The following is a 17,091-nucleotide window of genomic DNA, read 5'->3' as shown; positions in this document are numbered from 1 at the left end:
CTAACAGACAACATTTAATTCCAAGCAAATTACTGTAAGTAAGTACTACTCCCCACAAATACCTGAAAGGTGGGGCCAGTTTATGCTTTATCCATCATACGGCGATGAGCAATATTTGTTTTGACTTTTTAAGTGCAATGTGAAATGAGGGTAAATTATGAAAAGTATAAGACCTTTTCAGATTACTTCATCTGCTTCCTTCATTTGTGATTGATGAGTGCTGTTTAATAATGTGGCATTCTAGCAAAGACATTATCATATTACGTTCTTTGAACAACAAATTGTGAGAGTTTCTGGTTTTTTATCTCATATTCTGCAACTCCTGTTTTTGAAGTGTTTTCTCAGATTTTGCTAAAATAATGGTGATTCATTTTATGTCAATGTACACATCTACCATCATAGGAGGTGGCATTTCAGGACAGAATTGTAATATTAAAAAATCAATCACATTGTGAACTATCAAAAATAAAGTGCAGACGAGTGGAAAGGAGGATATTGATACGTAAAACAACTATTACCCAGGCAGTTTTTAATTGCATATATTTGTATAGGTTTCTTTACCAGCCAAAAACACTATCATCCATTTAGTATGTAGCACTTCAAACAACTGTCTACCACTTGTACAGAAAGATATTACTATGGTGGTACTGGATATTACCAAAATCTCTCCCCCCCCCCCCCCCCCCCACCCTTGTTCGATGACAGTACATCTGCAAAAGCCTATAATGCTCTTTACATTTAACAAGACTGCCAAAAATTAATTTTACCTCTACTGAGTATCTAATTTCTTCTTCTTGTTTCTAACAATGTGCAAAACTGATGTTAAAAGGGAACAGACAGTCATTTTTCCTTGCTCCGTTTTTGAGTGGAACAGGAAAGGAAATGCTAGCAGTGATTTAAGGTACCTTGTGTCATGTTGAGGAATAGATATGCAGATGGAGTAGGAATGCTGGATTCCTGGGATACTTTGAAGCCTTATTTTTATTTGTTAAAGCACACTTAAAAAACCATGAGCTTCATTTAAAACATTTAATAGCCAAACCGTTATTTGAGTGTACACCGCAGCACCAGTGGCAGATATTGTGTGTGTCTGTCTGTATCAATGACAAATGCTTTGTGATGTTCAACCCACCGTTAGTCTCACAGTACACAGATTGACGTGTATGTTGCTGCTGTTAAATGCTGTACACTCAAACGCTGGTATGGCTATAAAAACCTTTTAAGTGCAGCCCATACTGTTTTACAAGGTGCCCTTTAAGACACATTTAAAAGCTATATAACACCAAGCACAAAAGATTTTTACTTTTATAGTTTCTGGCACAATCACATGAGCATTTCACAATGCCATTATCAGTTTTGACTACGCATTGGTCATCTTTCATCAGTCAATAGATAAAAAGAGGACACAAAGACACATTATAAAACCTACCAAATTTTTATCTACATAATGAAAAAGAATCATTTTTATCATTACATAATTACTTGGTGGACTGTGTACATTATATAGTTTATTGGTACCCTCTTCTTATGTACTGAGAGTCTGAAAATGATCAACGGGTGGTCGAAATTGGTAATCGCATTGTGAAATGTTAATGTAATTGTGTCAAAAATATAAGAATGAAAGACCTTAAGTCAGTTACTTAGCTCTCTAAAACAGTATGTCATTTTTTCCAAAGCTTTACAGTGCCAGGTATAATTAATAGTTAACATAACAGTTTTTTATTTGTCAAATAAAAACGAAATTTTAATACAAGAACAGACACAACAATAAATTTAGTTTATACATATACAGACAAATAAACAAGTATATCAATACACAGTAAAACTTTATCTATTAAACAAAACAAATTCTTAACCTTTAGGCTGACTAGTGGAACAGGCAGCAATAAATGTTAGTGTCATGATGAGCTGTTAGAACCACTTACAGAAAGTTTTAATTTTGTAGTTAAAGAAATATTCGGAACTTTTATACTTAAACATTCATCAACACATGACTCGTCCCTTGCAGCAGAAATTTCTGTTTCTCTGGTTTTAGAAATATTTGATTTTATAGAATTTTCAGGGTTAGCTGACTTCTGCTTTGGAACATCCTCTAAACTTAAGGTTGCAGGTACAAAATGCTCTTTTTTGTACTGCAGTAAGTCTTGGATCACAGCTGACTTACTAGTTTCACATTTCAGATCCTGATGTTCCTCCCTGGATTTTTTTGCATCTTTTAGAGAATTCTTTTTGCGTGATGCAGAAAAATCATGTGAGTTCTCTGAGCTGGAAGAACTGTAGGTCATTGCTTGTCGAGTTTTTTGTAGCATGCTGTTTGCCCATCCTATTCCCAGTTTCTCAAACACATTGTGCAAATCTGTTTGGTGAACACTAGTACTATGGGCAAATGGACATTCTTCTTCAATATTTAGGTTTCCTGACTTTGAAGATGTTTGGAACGACGTGTGTTCTGGAGTATCTGTGACATTGTGTGAGCTATTTAAAATTTCTTTTGAAGTTTTTGCACCTAAATTTTCTCTCTCGCTATCCTCATTGGACAAGGCTGCTTCAGCCACTGAACTTTCATGTTCTGCAAGCTTCTTTTCATATTCATCTTTCAACCAGTGGTAAGGGCTTGTCAACAATTTTCGCTCTAAGAGTTCAGCCATTATATCTCTTACAACATCTCCACCACAATCTGATAAACTCTTATCTTCAGCAGATGAAGGCCCTTCCTCAACAGAACTATTGTTTTTCTCTTTAGTTGCAGATACTTCAGGGATAGAACTTTGTGTATTACTATCAATAATTTTATCTTCCATAATATTTGTGACTAATTCAGTGGCACTAGCTGCCTGTGCCTGAGGTACTTGCGGAGAATTCACTTCTATTATTGTTGACAGTTCATGGGGAGTACAGATATCTCTGAAACAGAACAGTATAAGGTTATTGCAACAAAATACCATAGATTTCTTGACTATCAAACTGTTACATAACCTGATGTAGTAATCTGTTTAAAGAATAAGTAAAAAGTAAGTACTGATAATATTTTTGATGGAATTGGAGTAACTACTGATTTTTTTTTAGTTCCATAAACCAGAGACTGGACATTATTTTTAACACTGTCTCTGTCAGCCCTACTCCAACTATTCCTGCAACTGATGAAGTGGCATTCATTTTCTGTCTAATATTATCTTCATGGTGAATAATAACAGTCAAACAATTGCAAAATCAAGATTTATTGAAATCCTTGATCACGGTTTCGGTATATCTAAATTTACCTTCATCAGAAGCAAAATACACCTGAACAGGAAGACATCTTCATAAGCAAAAAAACTTTTCAACATAACTGACATAGAAGAAAAAAACACTTATAGCTTTAAGTAACCTTGAAAATTACCAAAGTATTACAAGCACAAAAACTTTTAGTCACTTACTAAAATCACATCCTGCAGTGGAGATGCATAAAACAATCGTGCCAAAGGCGTCATCAGTAGTTAAAATTAAAATATCACCTCCATCTGTACAGCGTAATTATAAAGAGATGGTTGATGTGAACACAACATATTATCAGTACTTAGCCTGTGAACTAGTCTGAAGAGGGTGTGGATGCACTAGGGCAGACAATTTCACTGAGAGAGGGCACTTATGGTAACTGCAAAACACTCTCGCACATTAAAGCACTGGAATACATACAATTTTAAAGGTTGTGCTAATTTAAACCCTCTGTCCTAATAAATAAAATATATGAGAACCATTCAAAACACCCACATACAACAGAAAATATGAACACCAGTTTGCCTGTGTCCTAGTGTCAAACAGGTGAAGCTTGCGCTAAGGAACATATCCCACAGAGAGGGCACTAGCCTTATGCATGAGAATCTTGCGCAAATTAAGGGCTAGAATACATACTAGCAAAAATGAACAAAATGTTGTAAATCAAAACAATCTATCGTCATAAACAAAAAACACAACAAAATCATTTAAACCACGCATTCACATCGAAAACCGCGAACAACAATCATCAAAAATAGTAAAATCCCAACGAGACAGGAAAGGAGCATCTCACCATGATCAACAGACAAGAAAACTAGCTTCTAGTCAGCCAGACTATATTACATTAGAGCAAGAAGGGGTTTGAAATTATACAAAAATTTTTTGTTTCCAAGCTGCACCCATCTTTATGTTTGAAAATTTCTAATTCCTTGAACAGGTCCAGTTTGTAACCCTTACTCACTTCATGAAGGAGCTCTACATCATCCAGTTTACGTGGCGTATGTTGTAAGAGCAATAGATGGTCAGAAAATGTGGAATTGTCACGTTTTGCTTATTTTTACCTAGCATGTGTTCTTTATGTCTGACTTTAATGGGTCTACCTGTCTGTCCAACGTAATAGTTGGGGGACAGTCATTACAAGTACTTTTGTAAACTGTGGATATTTATTGCTAAATAATTCCTGTTCCCCAATAGTATGAATCACTCTGTTTTAAGTTATTGTTTACGGAAAAGGCAACTCTGTAACAGAATTGCTTCTGTAGAATTCTCCTTATCTTGTATGATACGTTCCACAAAAATGGAATAGAAATAAAGTTATTACCCTCCTTGTTTATCGCCCTGTTATCTCCCGAGGTTGAACATTTTACAGCTGTTTTTATTTTATTTATTTATTTTTTTTCCCTAACAATTTGTTCAATTAACATAGGGTCATAACCATTGTTAATAGCTATGGATTTTACTAAACAGGTTTGTTTAGAAAGAGAAATATCTTTAGTAAAATCTGTAGCTATTAACAATGGTTACGACCCTATGTTAATTGACCAAATTGTTGGGGGGGGGGGGGGGGGGGGGGAGGGGGGAGAAAAGAGAACAGCTGTAAAATGTTCAACCTTAGGAAATAACAGGGCAATAAACAGTGAGGGTAATAACTTTATTTCTATTCCATTTTTGGGGAACGTATCATACAAGATAAGGAGACTTCTACAGAAGCAATACTGTTATAGAGTTGCCTTTTCCGTAAGCTATAGCTTAAAACAAAGAGTGATTCATACTATTGAGGCACGGGAAGAACTTAGCATTAAATCCGGAGTTTACAAAAGTACAAACAACTGCCCCAAGTATTACATTGGACAGACAGGTAGACCCATTAAAGTAAGATATAAAGAACACATGCTAGGTAAAAATGGGCAAAACATGTACAATTCCATGTTTGCTGAACATCTATTGCTCTTACAACATACACCACATAAACTGGATGACGTAGAACTCCTACATGAAGTGAGTAAGGATTACGAACTGGACCTGTTCAAGGAATTAGAAATTTTCAAACATCTATCTCACAAAGATGGATTTATTGTTAATGAACAGGTGCAGCTTAGAAACAAACTTTTTTTTGGATAGTTTCAAACCCCTTCTTGCTCTAACGTAATATAGTCTGGCTGACTAGAAGCTAGTTTTCTTGTCTGTTGATCATGGTGAGATGCTCCTTTCCTGTCTCATTGGGATTTTACTATTTTTGATGATTGTTGTTCGCGGTTTTCGATGTGTATGCGTGGTTTAAATGATTTTGTTATGTTTTTTGTTTATGACGATAGATTGTTTTGATTTACAACATTTGTTCATTTTTGCTAGTATGTATTCTAGCCCTTAATTTGTGCGAGATTCTCATGCATAACACTAGTGCCCTATCTTGTGGGATATGTTCCTTAGTGTAAGCTTCATCTGCTTGGCGCTAGGACACAGGCAAATTGGTGTTCATATTTTCTATTGTATGCGGACGTTTTAAATGGTTCTCATAAGTTTTATTTCTTTATTTATAATTATGCTGTACAGATGGAGGTGATTTTTTAATTTTAACTACTGACGACGCCTTTTGCACGATTGTTTTATGCATCTCCAATGCAGGATGTGATTTTAGTCAGTGACAAAGTTTTTGTGCTTGTAATACTTTGGTAATTTTCATGGTTACTTAAAGCTATAAGTGTTTTTTCTTCTATGTCAGTTATGTTGTTCAGGTTTTTGCTAATGAAGGTGTCATCCTGTTCAGGTGTATTTTCTTCTGATGAAGATGTATCGAATCCTCGGTCAACAGGGATTTCAATAAATCTTTATTCTGCAACTGTTTGGCTGTTATCATTTGCCGTGAAGATTTTCAACAGTTGCTGCTTCAGCCATGTTTAAAATTTTTCTAATATTATCAATAGAAAAGTCCTTGCTTCATATGTATACTTTCAAACTGAATTTTTCACTCTGCAGCAGAGTGTGCAAGATGGACTCAAAACAGGCACCTTCGGCTTTCAGGGGCAAGTGCTCCATCTACTGAACTATCCAAGAACTGCTCACGACTTCCCCAGTACCTCATCTCCTACCTTCCAAACTTCACAATAGTTCTCCTGACTACATGCCCACTGTCTCTGGCCAGCCTCAGCAACTAGAGACATTGTTCACTGTGTGTGAGCTGTGTCAGCGCGCGTGCGCGCGCGTGTGTGTGTGTGTGTGTGTGTGTGTGTGTGTGTGTGTGTGTGTGTGTGTGTGTGTGTGTGTGTGTGTGTGTGTGTGTGTGTGTCTTATGTCTTTAGCAGTCTTTTTGTTGTGCCTTTCTGTGACTCAATATCTCCGCTATATGGTGAGTAGCAATCTACCCTTTCCATAATGCTGTCATTATTTCTTCGTGGATTTTCTACTGTTCAAAATTACTATAAAAAGTAAACAATTAAAAATATAAAAAAGGTACAGGCTAAGAAGAACAATAAAATAACAATATACACAACATCTTGTTACGAAAATAACATGTCAAGTCATTATCCAACACTCACAGCGGTTACTTAAAATAATTTGCCACACCTGCTCATGCACCATATTTAAAAACTGGAAGAATTATGTTTACAGAGGGTGCATGAGCATGCTTGGTTTCAAGTGCAAGGAGAACAGTGTAAAAAAAGTTTAAAATGTTGTAACATCACTATTGTGAAATTAGAATTAAGAGTATAACAGGAAACTTAGCCAAATGGGGAGTACACATCTAATAAAATGAAACAAACTTATTATTTTATTACAGTAATTAGGAAGCATATAAAATTGGAAAAGCAACGTAGCCAATTATAAGTAAAAGCTTCATTGAAAAGACACCACAGAGTTTTGCCAGCAACAAACCACAGAATGAAGAAGTAGAGTTAAATGGCAAATGTTTTATGTTTCCAATAGGGATCACAATCTGTTAGTGGGCTTCCCATTTCCTTCTTGTTCCTTTCAGTTAGGATTGTGAACCGCATTGAGTAGATGGGATGGGGGGAATGGCTTTGTCATGTCCTGTGTGACTGAGAAATGTACATGGGAGTGGGAACTGCTGCAACAAATATTGTGAACCATGGAAATCATATAACAACGAACAACTATCTTCTTAAGGGGCACTACATCACACGAACTGGGGAAATCAACTGCCATAAAATATTTAAAATTTTAGTATTGGCTAAATGCAATTTGTTCATTTAAAATCCAGCCCAGACAAAGTTGTTTGTTTACTACCAGAAATTTCCAGTTCCTTTAACAATTTAAGAAGTTTTCTGAAGATTGCAAACACTAATGGTCAAATTAAACATTTGTCATTTAACAGTACTTTTCCACTTTATGCCCATCGCAGGTAAACTTTGGCGTCTGAAAAAATGATATTTTTACTTTTACTTGGTTCCTTTGCTTTTCTAATTTTATATGCTCTCTAAATTTTGTCATCGTCATCTCCAGATCAGAGACTCAATTGATGCAGCTCTCCATGATAATCTATCCTGTTCTAGCCTTAGTCTCCCTCTACAAAGATTACCACCAAAACTTCCCTTCATTACCAAAGTGACACCACCTAGATGCCTCATGGTATGTCCTATCAACCAATCCCTCCATCCACTCAAATTGAGCCATAAATTTCTCTTTCGCCCCATTTTGATTCAATACTTCCTCATTAGCTATTGAATTTACCCGTCAAATCTTCAAGATAGTTCCATAGCACCACATTTCAAAAGCTTCTTTTCCCTTTTTGTGTGAACTGTTTTATTGTCCACATTGACCACTCACACAAATACCTTCAGAAATGATATCCTAATACTTAAATTTATATTTTATGTTAACAAATTGTTATTTTTCAGAAGTGCTTTAGCTTCTTAAGTTCAGCCATGATCAGTTACTTTGCTGCCAAAATAACAAAACTCACCTACTACTTTTAGTCTCTTATTTCCTAGTCTAATTCCCTCAATAATACTTGAGTTAATGTGACTACATCCCAGTACCATCATTTCACTTTTGTTGATGTTCACCTTAGAGTCTCTTTTCAAGAGATTATTCACTCTATCCAACTGCTCTTCCAAGTCCTTCAACTTTTCTTTCAGAATTACAATGTCATCTATGAAGTCAAAGCTTTTATTTCTTCTCCCTGAACTTGAATTCCCTTTCCAAATTTTTCTTTGGTTTCCTTTACTACTTGCACAATGTACTGATTGAACAACATTGGCTACAAAACTGTCTCACTCCATTCTGTTTCCCTTTCTTGTCCTTCACTTCCCATAACTACAGTCTGGTTTATTAGGCCATGGGGCATTACCTGACCCATAATTGTCATTACAGATGTGCAAGTCTGTGAATTTCTATATATGTCCATTACTTTAATTTTGTTTTTCTTAAGTTGTAATATCAAGACTTGTCCAATATCTAATCTACAAATCAAATGGTATGGTCTGTAATCTGATCAATCGACATGTGGGGATGTAGGCGATTGCCAGTGAACAACACCACCAAAACATTGATACTCCTAAAGCAGTCGGTACACTTACGGTGCATACGAACATTGAGCGTTGAACATGCCAAGTTTCTGATGTCACATCATGGAATAGTACTTTGTGGAGTCTTTCTGGATGTGTATAGTGATTTCTAGCATGTCAGATAGACCTGCCATTAATTGTATTATTCATTGTAATAAAATGATGAGAAATGTCATATTTGGGGTAAAAGAATTATTCTAACTTGCATATTTTGAGAGTATGCCATTTGAAGGCAACAGTATGTTGAGGATCCATTAAAAATACATTGTTCTTGGTAAAATTTGTTATAATTAAATTTCAGTTAGAAATATAGCTACAATCAAAGCTTTTGGGACATGGTAACAAACTAGATATGTTCGTTCAACATTTGTGGACACTTTAGCACAATGAATAGTGTCTCAGGTTCTTAAAGATGTGGTGAGGTGTTAGTAATTTGTGTCCTGCTACGTCCAATAATAATAATAATAATAATAATAATAATAATAATAATTTTAATGTTGTGTTGCAGCAGATGCCTGTCTCTCCATCTGTCATCCACAGGTTATGGATACACTACAAGGAGACAAGGTCAGTGCACAAGATGAGTCGGACAAGGTTGCCGACACATTAGAAGCCCACCTGGAGACTGATATCTGGCCATCCCTGCCTTCCAGTAGTTACAGCAGGAGCACTGCAAGATGATCCCAGAAGGGCCACTTGAGCCACTGTGTCTGATCAGATTTTAAGGCACAGATTATGAGAAATAACCCTATGACCCACATGTCTTGTTTGGATACTCTCATGACTGGCGAAATATGTTTCTCACAGACAAGTCCAGATTTCTCTGGTGCAAGACAATGGCTGTGATCGCATGTAGAGACAGCGTCATGAATGGTACGTGCCGAATGTTGTCCAGGAAATCAAAAGATTCAGGTCAGGCTCTTTGATGGTGTGGAGAGGCATCAGCGTTGACACCCGTACAGATCTTGTCGTTGTCCACGATCACCTAACCACTAGGCATTACATCGAACAGATGGTGCTGGACCACGAGGGGGCTGCTGCACACAGTGATGGCCCTGAATTTGTTCTTATGCAGGATAATGCCTAGGCCCAAATGGTAGGCATGACCAATGATATCTTGTGAAGCCTGGACACTGAAGTAATAGAATGGCCAATGGTGAGTCCTGATCTAAACTCATTAGTGGGATGTACTTGACAGATGTATTCATGGATGTCCTTTTCTACCACAGATTCTCCATCAACTCTCAAGAGTTCTCAAAGAGGAAGGAAATGGATACCAAAGGGTGGCTTCCATAGACTCATACAGAACAAGCCACGTAGGTGCCAGGCAGCAGTAAACACTCATGGGGGACATACATGTTACTGAACCACTCAAAGTCCAGTGAAAAGCACCAAGGATGACAGCATGAATGATTGTTTGCACTTTGTTTTTGACACCTGTCAGGCATTTCAGATGTTGTTATATAAATTACTGAGAATGCAATAATGTTTTACTCTGCACTTAATTTGCGAAAAATGAAAGTATGATTTGCCACACAGACAGTCTTCAATTATTTCTCAATAGAGTATGGCAGATGTCCAACGTCGTACTCCTCTAATTCCTATCATCCTCAATGACTCATTAATTCATAGTTTCATGAAACACATACAAAATATAAATATTATCTTACACCATTTTAAAAATGAAAGTATTCAAAGAAATGGTTTTTTTTTTTTCATTCTAAAGTTTAGTTTGGCACTAATTTGGCTGATGGTGGGAAGAGATTGCATTTGGGGGTAATGGTCTCAGAAAGGTTGAGGATGATTTGATTAGGCTATGTGAAGTTAACAATTCTTCTTTGGAATCTTGCTTTGATAGAAATACATAAGAATATGCAGATCTGCAGTGCAAGGGAATATCCCAAACATAGTTATGCCAATACTGTCATAGAATGCATCTTCATACAATGCATCTTTCAGGATAACAAAGAAGCCATAAAAAGTATGATATGACAGCAGTTTTAACCAGTTTAGTTAAAAAGTTAATGCTGTTTTTCAAAAAAGGAAAAAAGAAAATTGTCATTTAGTGTTTTTTTGGATTGCAAATGGGAGCTTCATTTGAAGTCTTTTAATCATGCATGCAAAATTCTTAACTTATTGGGCATTCATTGCAACAATGTTTTATGATATCATTAGTAGTGGGCTCTTGGTAAGAATATACAGTATTTAAATCCCAAAATGGAGTAGTCTTCCCCTTCTCTCAGGAAAGAAGTGAGATAGAAGCATTCCGTTCAGTATCTCACTGAATTTGGCAAGACGGAACACAACTGAATGAAAATCTGTGTCCCTCCTGCACACACTCTTCTGCCTGCTGACCAAGTGTCTGTTGCTCCACCAGATCTCTAATCACTACATAAAATAATGATCAAAAACTGGAACTGCAAATACATTATAGTGATGAGTAGTCTGTTTACCCTCATCAAGTGTAGCAGCACATATATTTTCACATGTAAAAAGATAAAAAGGAAAGCATTCAAACCATCTCTTTGTATCAGCTCTTAAATTTCTGGATGTTGGTTGAGTCACATCTTTCACTGTTAACCATTCATAGGAAATCCAGTGGGGGCAGTCAGTCACCGTTAGTCATACACCAGTTGAGAACCCCAGACGTCACTAGAGGATTACGATCTGGACAAGGCAGATGTCATTACCTGAAGCACAAGTGGGAATGGGCTAGTTCTGCAAACTGTGGCTGTTGTGCGCCTTACATTCAATCTGCTGTATTGTAACTGTCTGTGTGTTCAAAGGAATGATAACAGACTTCCACCACATGATCAAATGGATCAGAGTACTTGACCTGGAGATGTTAAGATTACACAAACTTGTGCATGTTTGTCCACAAATGCTGTATATACATATGCGATTTCATCATAGGATAAATAAATAAATAGTATCATAACAGAGATAATGAACAGAAACAAGAATTTAACATACCTTATGAATTTCTGGTTGAGAGACACTGGTGGTTTCCCTCTAAAATTGTGAATTGCACCATTACATTCCTCATGTGATGTCGGAACAATAACACTGGCCAGTGGTGCTATTTGTGGTTGCACATATTCAGGTTGGTAGAGGGAAATTACAGGGTGCTTAACATCTGGAACAATGCTCATTTTCAGGGGAGGACTTGAATATGCAGTTTCATCACACACTTCTCTATCACTACCACTACTGGACATCTCCATGATATGTTGCTTCTCAAGTCGAAGGCGTTCCAGTTTTTTGGACAAGTCAGAAACTCTTTGAGAGTATTTCTCTGCCAGGTCACTTAAATCCATTTTTGGTGATGGAATGTCAGTAGCTATTGTACTTTCAGCAACATTTTGCATACCCGTATTACTGACAGCCTTTTCCAGTCCCATAACATTTGACTGCAAAGGAAGGGACAAGACTGTGCCATTCATTTCATTGATTGCACTAATAATCCTCTTGTTCATGGCTACTATTAAATCACTGTGGTTTACTTCACTGACAGCACCAGCACCACTTGGGGTCACTTTTTCACATTGTAATGCTGGTGCACCTTCTTCAAAATTTTTATTTTCTTGTATTTCAACAGAGTTAGAATCTCTATTCTCCTGACTATGAACATCAGGTAGTTGTGTGGCAGTAGGAGCAGTGAACTGCACATCATTGCAATTACTGGAGTTAGCACGATGTGACATTTTAACATCTGTATCACAAATGTCAATAGTTTGTTCGGTATCTTGTTTTATATCTAATGCCCTTTGCTGTAAAATTTCTAACTTATCTGCACGTCTACCAGACAATAGTGATACCCAAGCTCTACGGCAGTTTGAGTTCTCAAATTCGTCATTGTTTAATGGTCGATTTGTTGAACAGTTAACTATTTCTTCAGGTTGTATTGAGGTACTGCTAATGGAAACACTCAAATTTTCAATGCTCTCTCTACTCATTGTTAACAATTTACGGATGTAGCAACTCAGCTGTGGATTTACGCTTATGTGCGTATCTACAACAGTGATATCACTTTTCTGTGTATTCACTTCAAATGAGCTTATGGCATCCACTGCAGACTCAATTTCTTTTGCTCTAGCCGTAGACATTTTTTCTGGTGGACTAAAATAAGATGTACTTGCAGATGTTGCATTCATTGTTTCATCTAATTCTTTGGAAACCATGTCTCGCTTCTCCTCATTATCATCTGAATCAGAAGTACCATCGCTTTCATCACGTAATTTATTTCCTTGCACCGTATCATCTCCATAGGTTTTTTCAACATTCAATTTGTTTCCCGTAAGCCTCGAGGTTTTACGTGATATAAGTCCTGTGGGATCAAGCTGCTCCTGTCCTGATTCGAGCTGAGGGCACGTACCAATGCAGCTAAGATTTTCTCGTGTTTCACAAGACTTGTTTTTCCAAGGCTGTGTCTGCAGTTCTTTTGTGGAAACACCTCTGTAATGCACCTTCTCCCAACAATGTCGTTTACAATGTTTCCTTTTCTCAGTTTCCCTATTCATTCGTTCACTGTCGACAGTATCGTACAGTCTATTTCCAATCAATTCTTGTGATGTATCACAAACCTCAACAACAATCTTTACATCACCACAGGAACTGTGCGAGTCAGTACTGGTGGCACTTACCTCTGGCCTCTCTGTACTGTCTAACACACTGCAGTCACTGGCCAGACTTGTTGAGGAGTCAAAAGCAGTTAACTTAACTTTATCAAAGTTATCTTTCATTTTTTTACCTTCAGTTCCTTTACTCCTTAGCAATTTCAGCCTTTTTGTCTCGCTAGCCTTCCTCAAAACTTGTTCACTATGTGCACTGTTCTGTTGTTCTTTACAGTCTCCTTCGTCGTTTGACTCGTAATGTTTGGATGGGCCACATTTTTGAGATTTCTTCTCCAAACTATTTTTTAGTGGCTCTCGCTTACGTTCAGCTCGGGAGACATCTGTGGTCACTAAAGTGTCTGAACATTCGGACAAAATTATTTTGTTCACGAGACAGTTATTGCCAGCAGTCTGCCTTGTACGCTTATTTCTCAATACATCTATTTCGTGTTTAGAATTGAGAATTTTCGATTCAGTATTTGTTGATGTTCCTCTATTAGATGAGACATCACTCGACGAACTGCTACTTGTCGTTTGCGAGGAAAAAGAAGCACTTACAGGAACTGCCTCACTCGTGGTAGCTACACTTTCCTGATGAGTATGTCCTATCCCAGATGGCTTTGAATCTAATGGGCAAGTTTTTTCTAGATGGATGTTAGCTCCATCTGTAAGGTCCTCAGCGTCAGAAGCCTGGGACTGACATGCTTTCTCCGATTCCTTAGAAGGTAAGGGTCCACCGAATGGTTGCTGATCACTTGGCTCTGAAACAGCTGTACTGTGCATAACCTGGGATGACGCGAATGCCTTCCCAGATGCAGGTACCCGCACTGCTGTTTGTGGCGGTACACAGTGTCCGACATTCAGCTTCACGTCAGATTCCACAGCTATGTTTTTCCCCTTGTTACACACGGTGTCTGATATTTTTTCTGAAAATAAAATTAATGAAACACATTGTAGTAGTAATAGTAATGGTATTTCTGGCACTGATCATGATTACCATGTGTAATACCACCACTAAAAACAATGAAATGCAGCATATTTTGACACTAAGTTTTACATCCATCATTATTATTGTTATTATTTTCACTAATACCTACATAGTGTGTAATTATAGTTCAGCTCAATAATATTATACCATATTTACCCAAATATAAGATGATATCAATATAATAGAGGGAAACATTCCAGGTGGGAAAAATTATATATAAAAACAAAGATGAGGTGACTTACCGAACGAAAGCGCTGGCAGGTCGATAGACACACAAACAAACACAAACATACACACAAAATTCAAGCTTTCGCAACAAACTGTTGCCTCATCAGGAAAGAGGGAAGGAGAGGGGAAGACGAAAGGAAGTGGGTTTTAAGGGAGAGGGTAAGGAGTCATTCCAATCCCGGGAGCGGAGACACTTACCTTAGGGGGAAAAAAGGACAGGTATACACTCGCACACACGCACATATCCATCCACACATACAGACACAAGCAGACATGGGTCTTTAAATATGTCTGCTTGTGTCTGTATTTAAAGACCCATGTCTGCTTGTGTCTGTATGTGTGGATGGATATTAGCGTGTGTGCGAGTGTATACCTGTCCTTTTTTCCCCCTAAGGTAAGTCTTTCCGCTCCCGGGATTGGAATGACTCCTTACCCTCTCCCTTAAAACCCACTTCCTTTCGTCTTGCCCTCTCCTTCCCTCTTTCCTGATGAGGCAACAGTTTGTTGCGAAAGCTTGAATTTTGTGTGTATGTTTGTGTGTCTATCGACCTGCCAGCGCTTTCGTTCGGTAAGTCACCTCATCTTTGTTTTTATATACAAATATAAGATGAGGTTTTTTCCCAAATTTGTCATTTGAAAAATATGGGGTAGTCTTACATTTGCATATTAAATTAATGCTGCTGAGCTCAACGTTTTTACATTGTTTAATGGATGACTATAGGGGTCAGCTTACATTTACAGGTGAAGCTTTGGCCACTGAGTTTTTGAAAAAATTTATTTTGAAGAATTATGAGGGGTAGAGTTCACCAAACAACATTTCATTCCAATAGCCTTGAGGTTTCCTGATATGTTGAAGCACTCGGTACAGTACTGACAACACCAGAACAATCACTTAACATTTGACTTGTGGCACTACTGTGACGGATAGTCGAGAAACTGTGAAGTAGCGGCTGTGATAATCTGATGCTTTGCTTCAAAATAGACAATTTTGTGAAACACAGGAGAAAATAAAATTAAAGTCTATCATCTCACAAACTTTTGTAGTATCTGAACAAGTTTACATTAAAAGTTCTCCTATGTGTACTGAAATCATATACGACCATAGACAAAAAAGTATTAATCGTCTGCCGGATGCCGCAGAGGCTAAGTCCGAGTCGTTCACTTAAGGTGGCCATTAAAGTTGATTATCGAACAGAATTTTAAGTCTGGTGGTAAGCCATCTGGAAACATTGTAGATTGTGGGAGAGTTTGGAGGAAGTGTTGTCCTTCATTCGAGAGGCTATAAGGCTCTCACTGTTCGGGGTCTATTGTTAAACGTCATGCAAGTAAGCAATGAAGTCACGAGATCAAATCCACTACATTCCATTTTCTTTTTATTCTCTTTTAATCGCCTTTCGGTTGTCTGCGAAAGTAGTCAGTCTGATGGAGCTAAAAAATAATTCCCTTCACTTTGGCTACCTGCCGCACACTACTTGCCAACTTCGTCAGGTGTCGTGCAACCAGGTGAAGATGGTGCTATGATCACATTTACCAATTATCATTTCATGATTTGCAGTTCTTATCTTTAGTTACTTATTGGATTTTGCGTGCTTGAAACTTATTAATGCTGTTCAAGTGTTGTAAAATAGCGTCACAAGTGGAAAAAAGTCTAAGATTTCCAACATGTTGTATGCTCTGGGTTTAACAGAAGTGTGAAGGCAGCAAGGCAGATTGGAACATTTGTACTGTGTGTGTGTGTGTGTGTGTGTGTGTGTGTGTGTGTGTGTGTGTGTGTGTGTGTGTGTGTGTGTTGAGTGAGTGCTTTTGAGCAGAACATGTCAGCAAAGGACTTAACTGTTTCAAGAAAAGTCATCCATTCTGTCACGACTCACTTTCTACAATCAAGAAGTCTTGACAACTGACATATGTGATGAACTGCAACCATTTAACAATAGAACTCCACTTGCTTTTAATAGACAAGGTTCAGAAATCGGGTGTAGGAGTAAAACAAGCTCTAAATGCTTGCAACAAAAACCAATGGTGTGACTATTACTGCAGTTTAGCTTGAATGTCACAATTTCACTCACTGAGAATGAGCTACTGTGAACAATGCAGTGAACGGTTGTTCTGATCACAACTGACAGCAAACCCAACACCAACAAAGATAGTACAGGTATACATGCCTACATCACAAGCTGAAGATGAAGAGACAGGGAAATTATGTGACCATATTGACAAGGTAATACAGTTGGTAAAAGAACATGAGAATCTAATAATCATATCGGATTAGAACCCAGTTGTAGGGGAAGAAGTACAAGAAAAGGTTACATGAGAATATGGGCTTGGGACAAGGAATGAGAGAACCAAAAGATTAACTGAATTCTGTAATAAATTTCAGCTAGCAGCAGTGAATGCTCTGTTCAAGAAGCATAAGAGGAGGAGGTGTACTTGGAAAAGGCTGGGTGATATGGGAAGGTTTCAGTTAGATTACCTAATGGTCAGG

General features: G+C 37.5%; 1 protein-coding gene across 3 annotated transcripts in view; it reads right to left on the bottom strand.

Moving 5' to 3' along the window:
• Positions 1 to 1,766: 1,766 nt before the first annotated feature.
• LOC126416416 (uncharacterized) overlaps positions 1,767 to 17,091 on the bottom strand; it is a 245,112-nt gene continuing 229,787 nt past the window's right edge. For all 3 annotated transcript variants that reach the window (XM_050084135.1, XM_050084137.1, XM_050084136.1), the window contains 2 exons: positions 11,754 to 14,319; positions 1,767 to 2,904 (listed from right to left, as the gene is read on the bottom strand). In XM_050084135.1, the coding sequence (XP_049940092.1) occupies positions 1,899 to 2,904; positions 11,754 to 14,319 (3,572 nt within the window). In that variant the 3' untranslated portion in view covers positions 1,767 to 1,898. The remainder of the gene's footprint in view (positions 2,905 to 11,753; positions 14,320 to 17,091) is intronic.

Source organism: Schistocerca serialis, chromosome 8 (genome assembly GCF_023864345.2).
Source record: "Schistocerca serialis cubense isolate TAMUIC-IGC-003099 chromosome 8, iqSchSeri2.2, whole genome shotgun sequence".
NCBI lineage: Eukaryota > Metazoa > Arthropoda > Insecta > Orthoptera > Acrididae > Schistocerca > Schistocerca serialis.
Note: the sequence above shows the minus strand (reverse complement) of the source record. Positions and strands in the feature narration are given on the sequence as shown.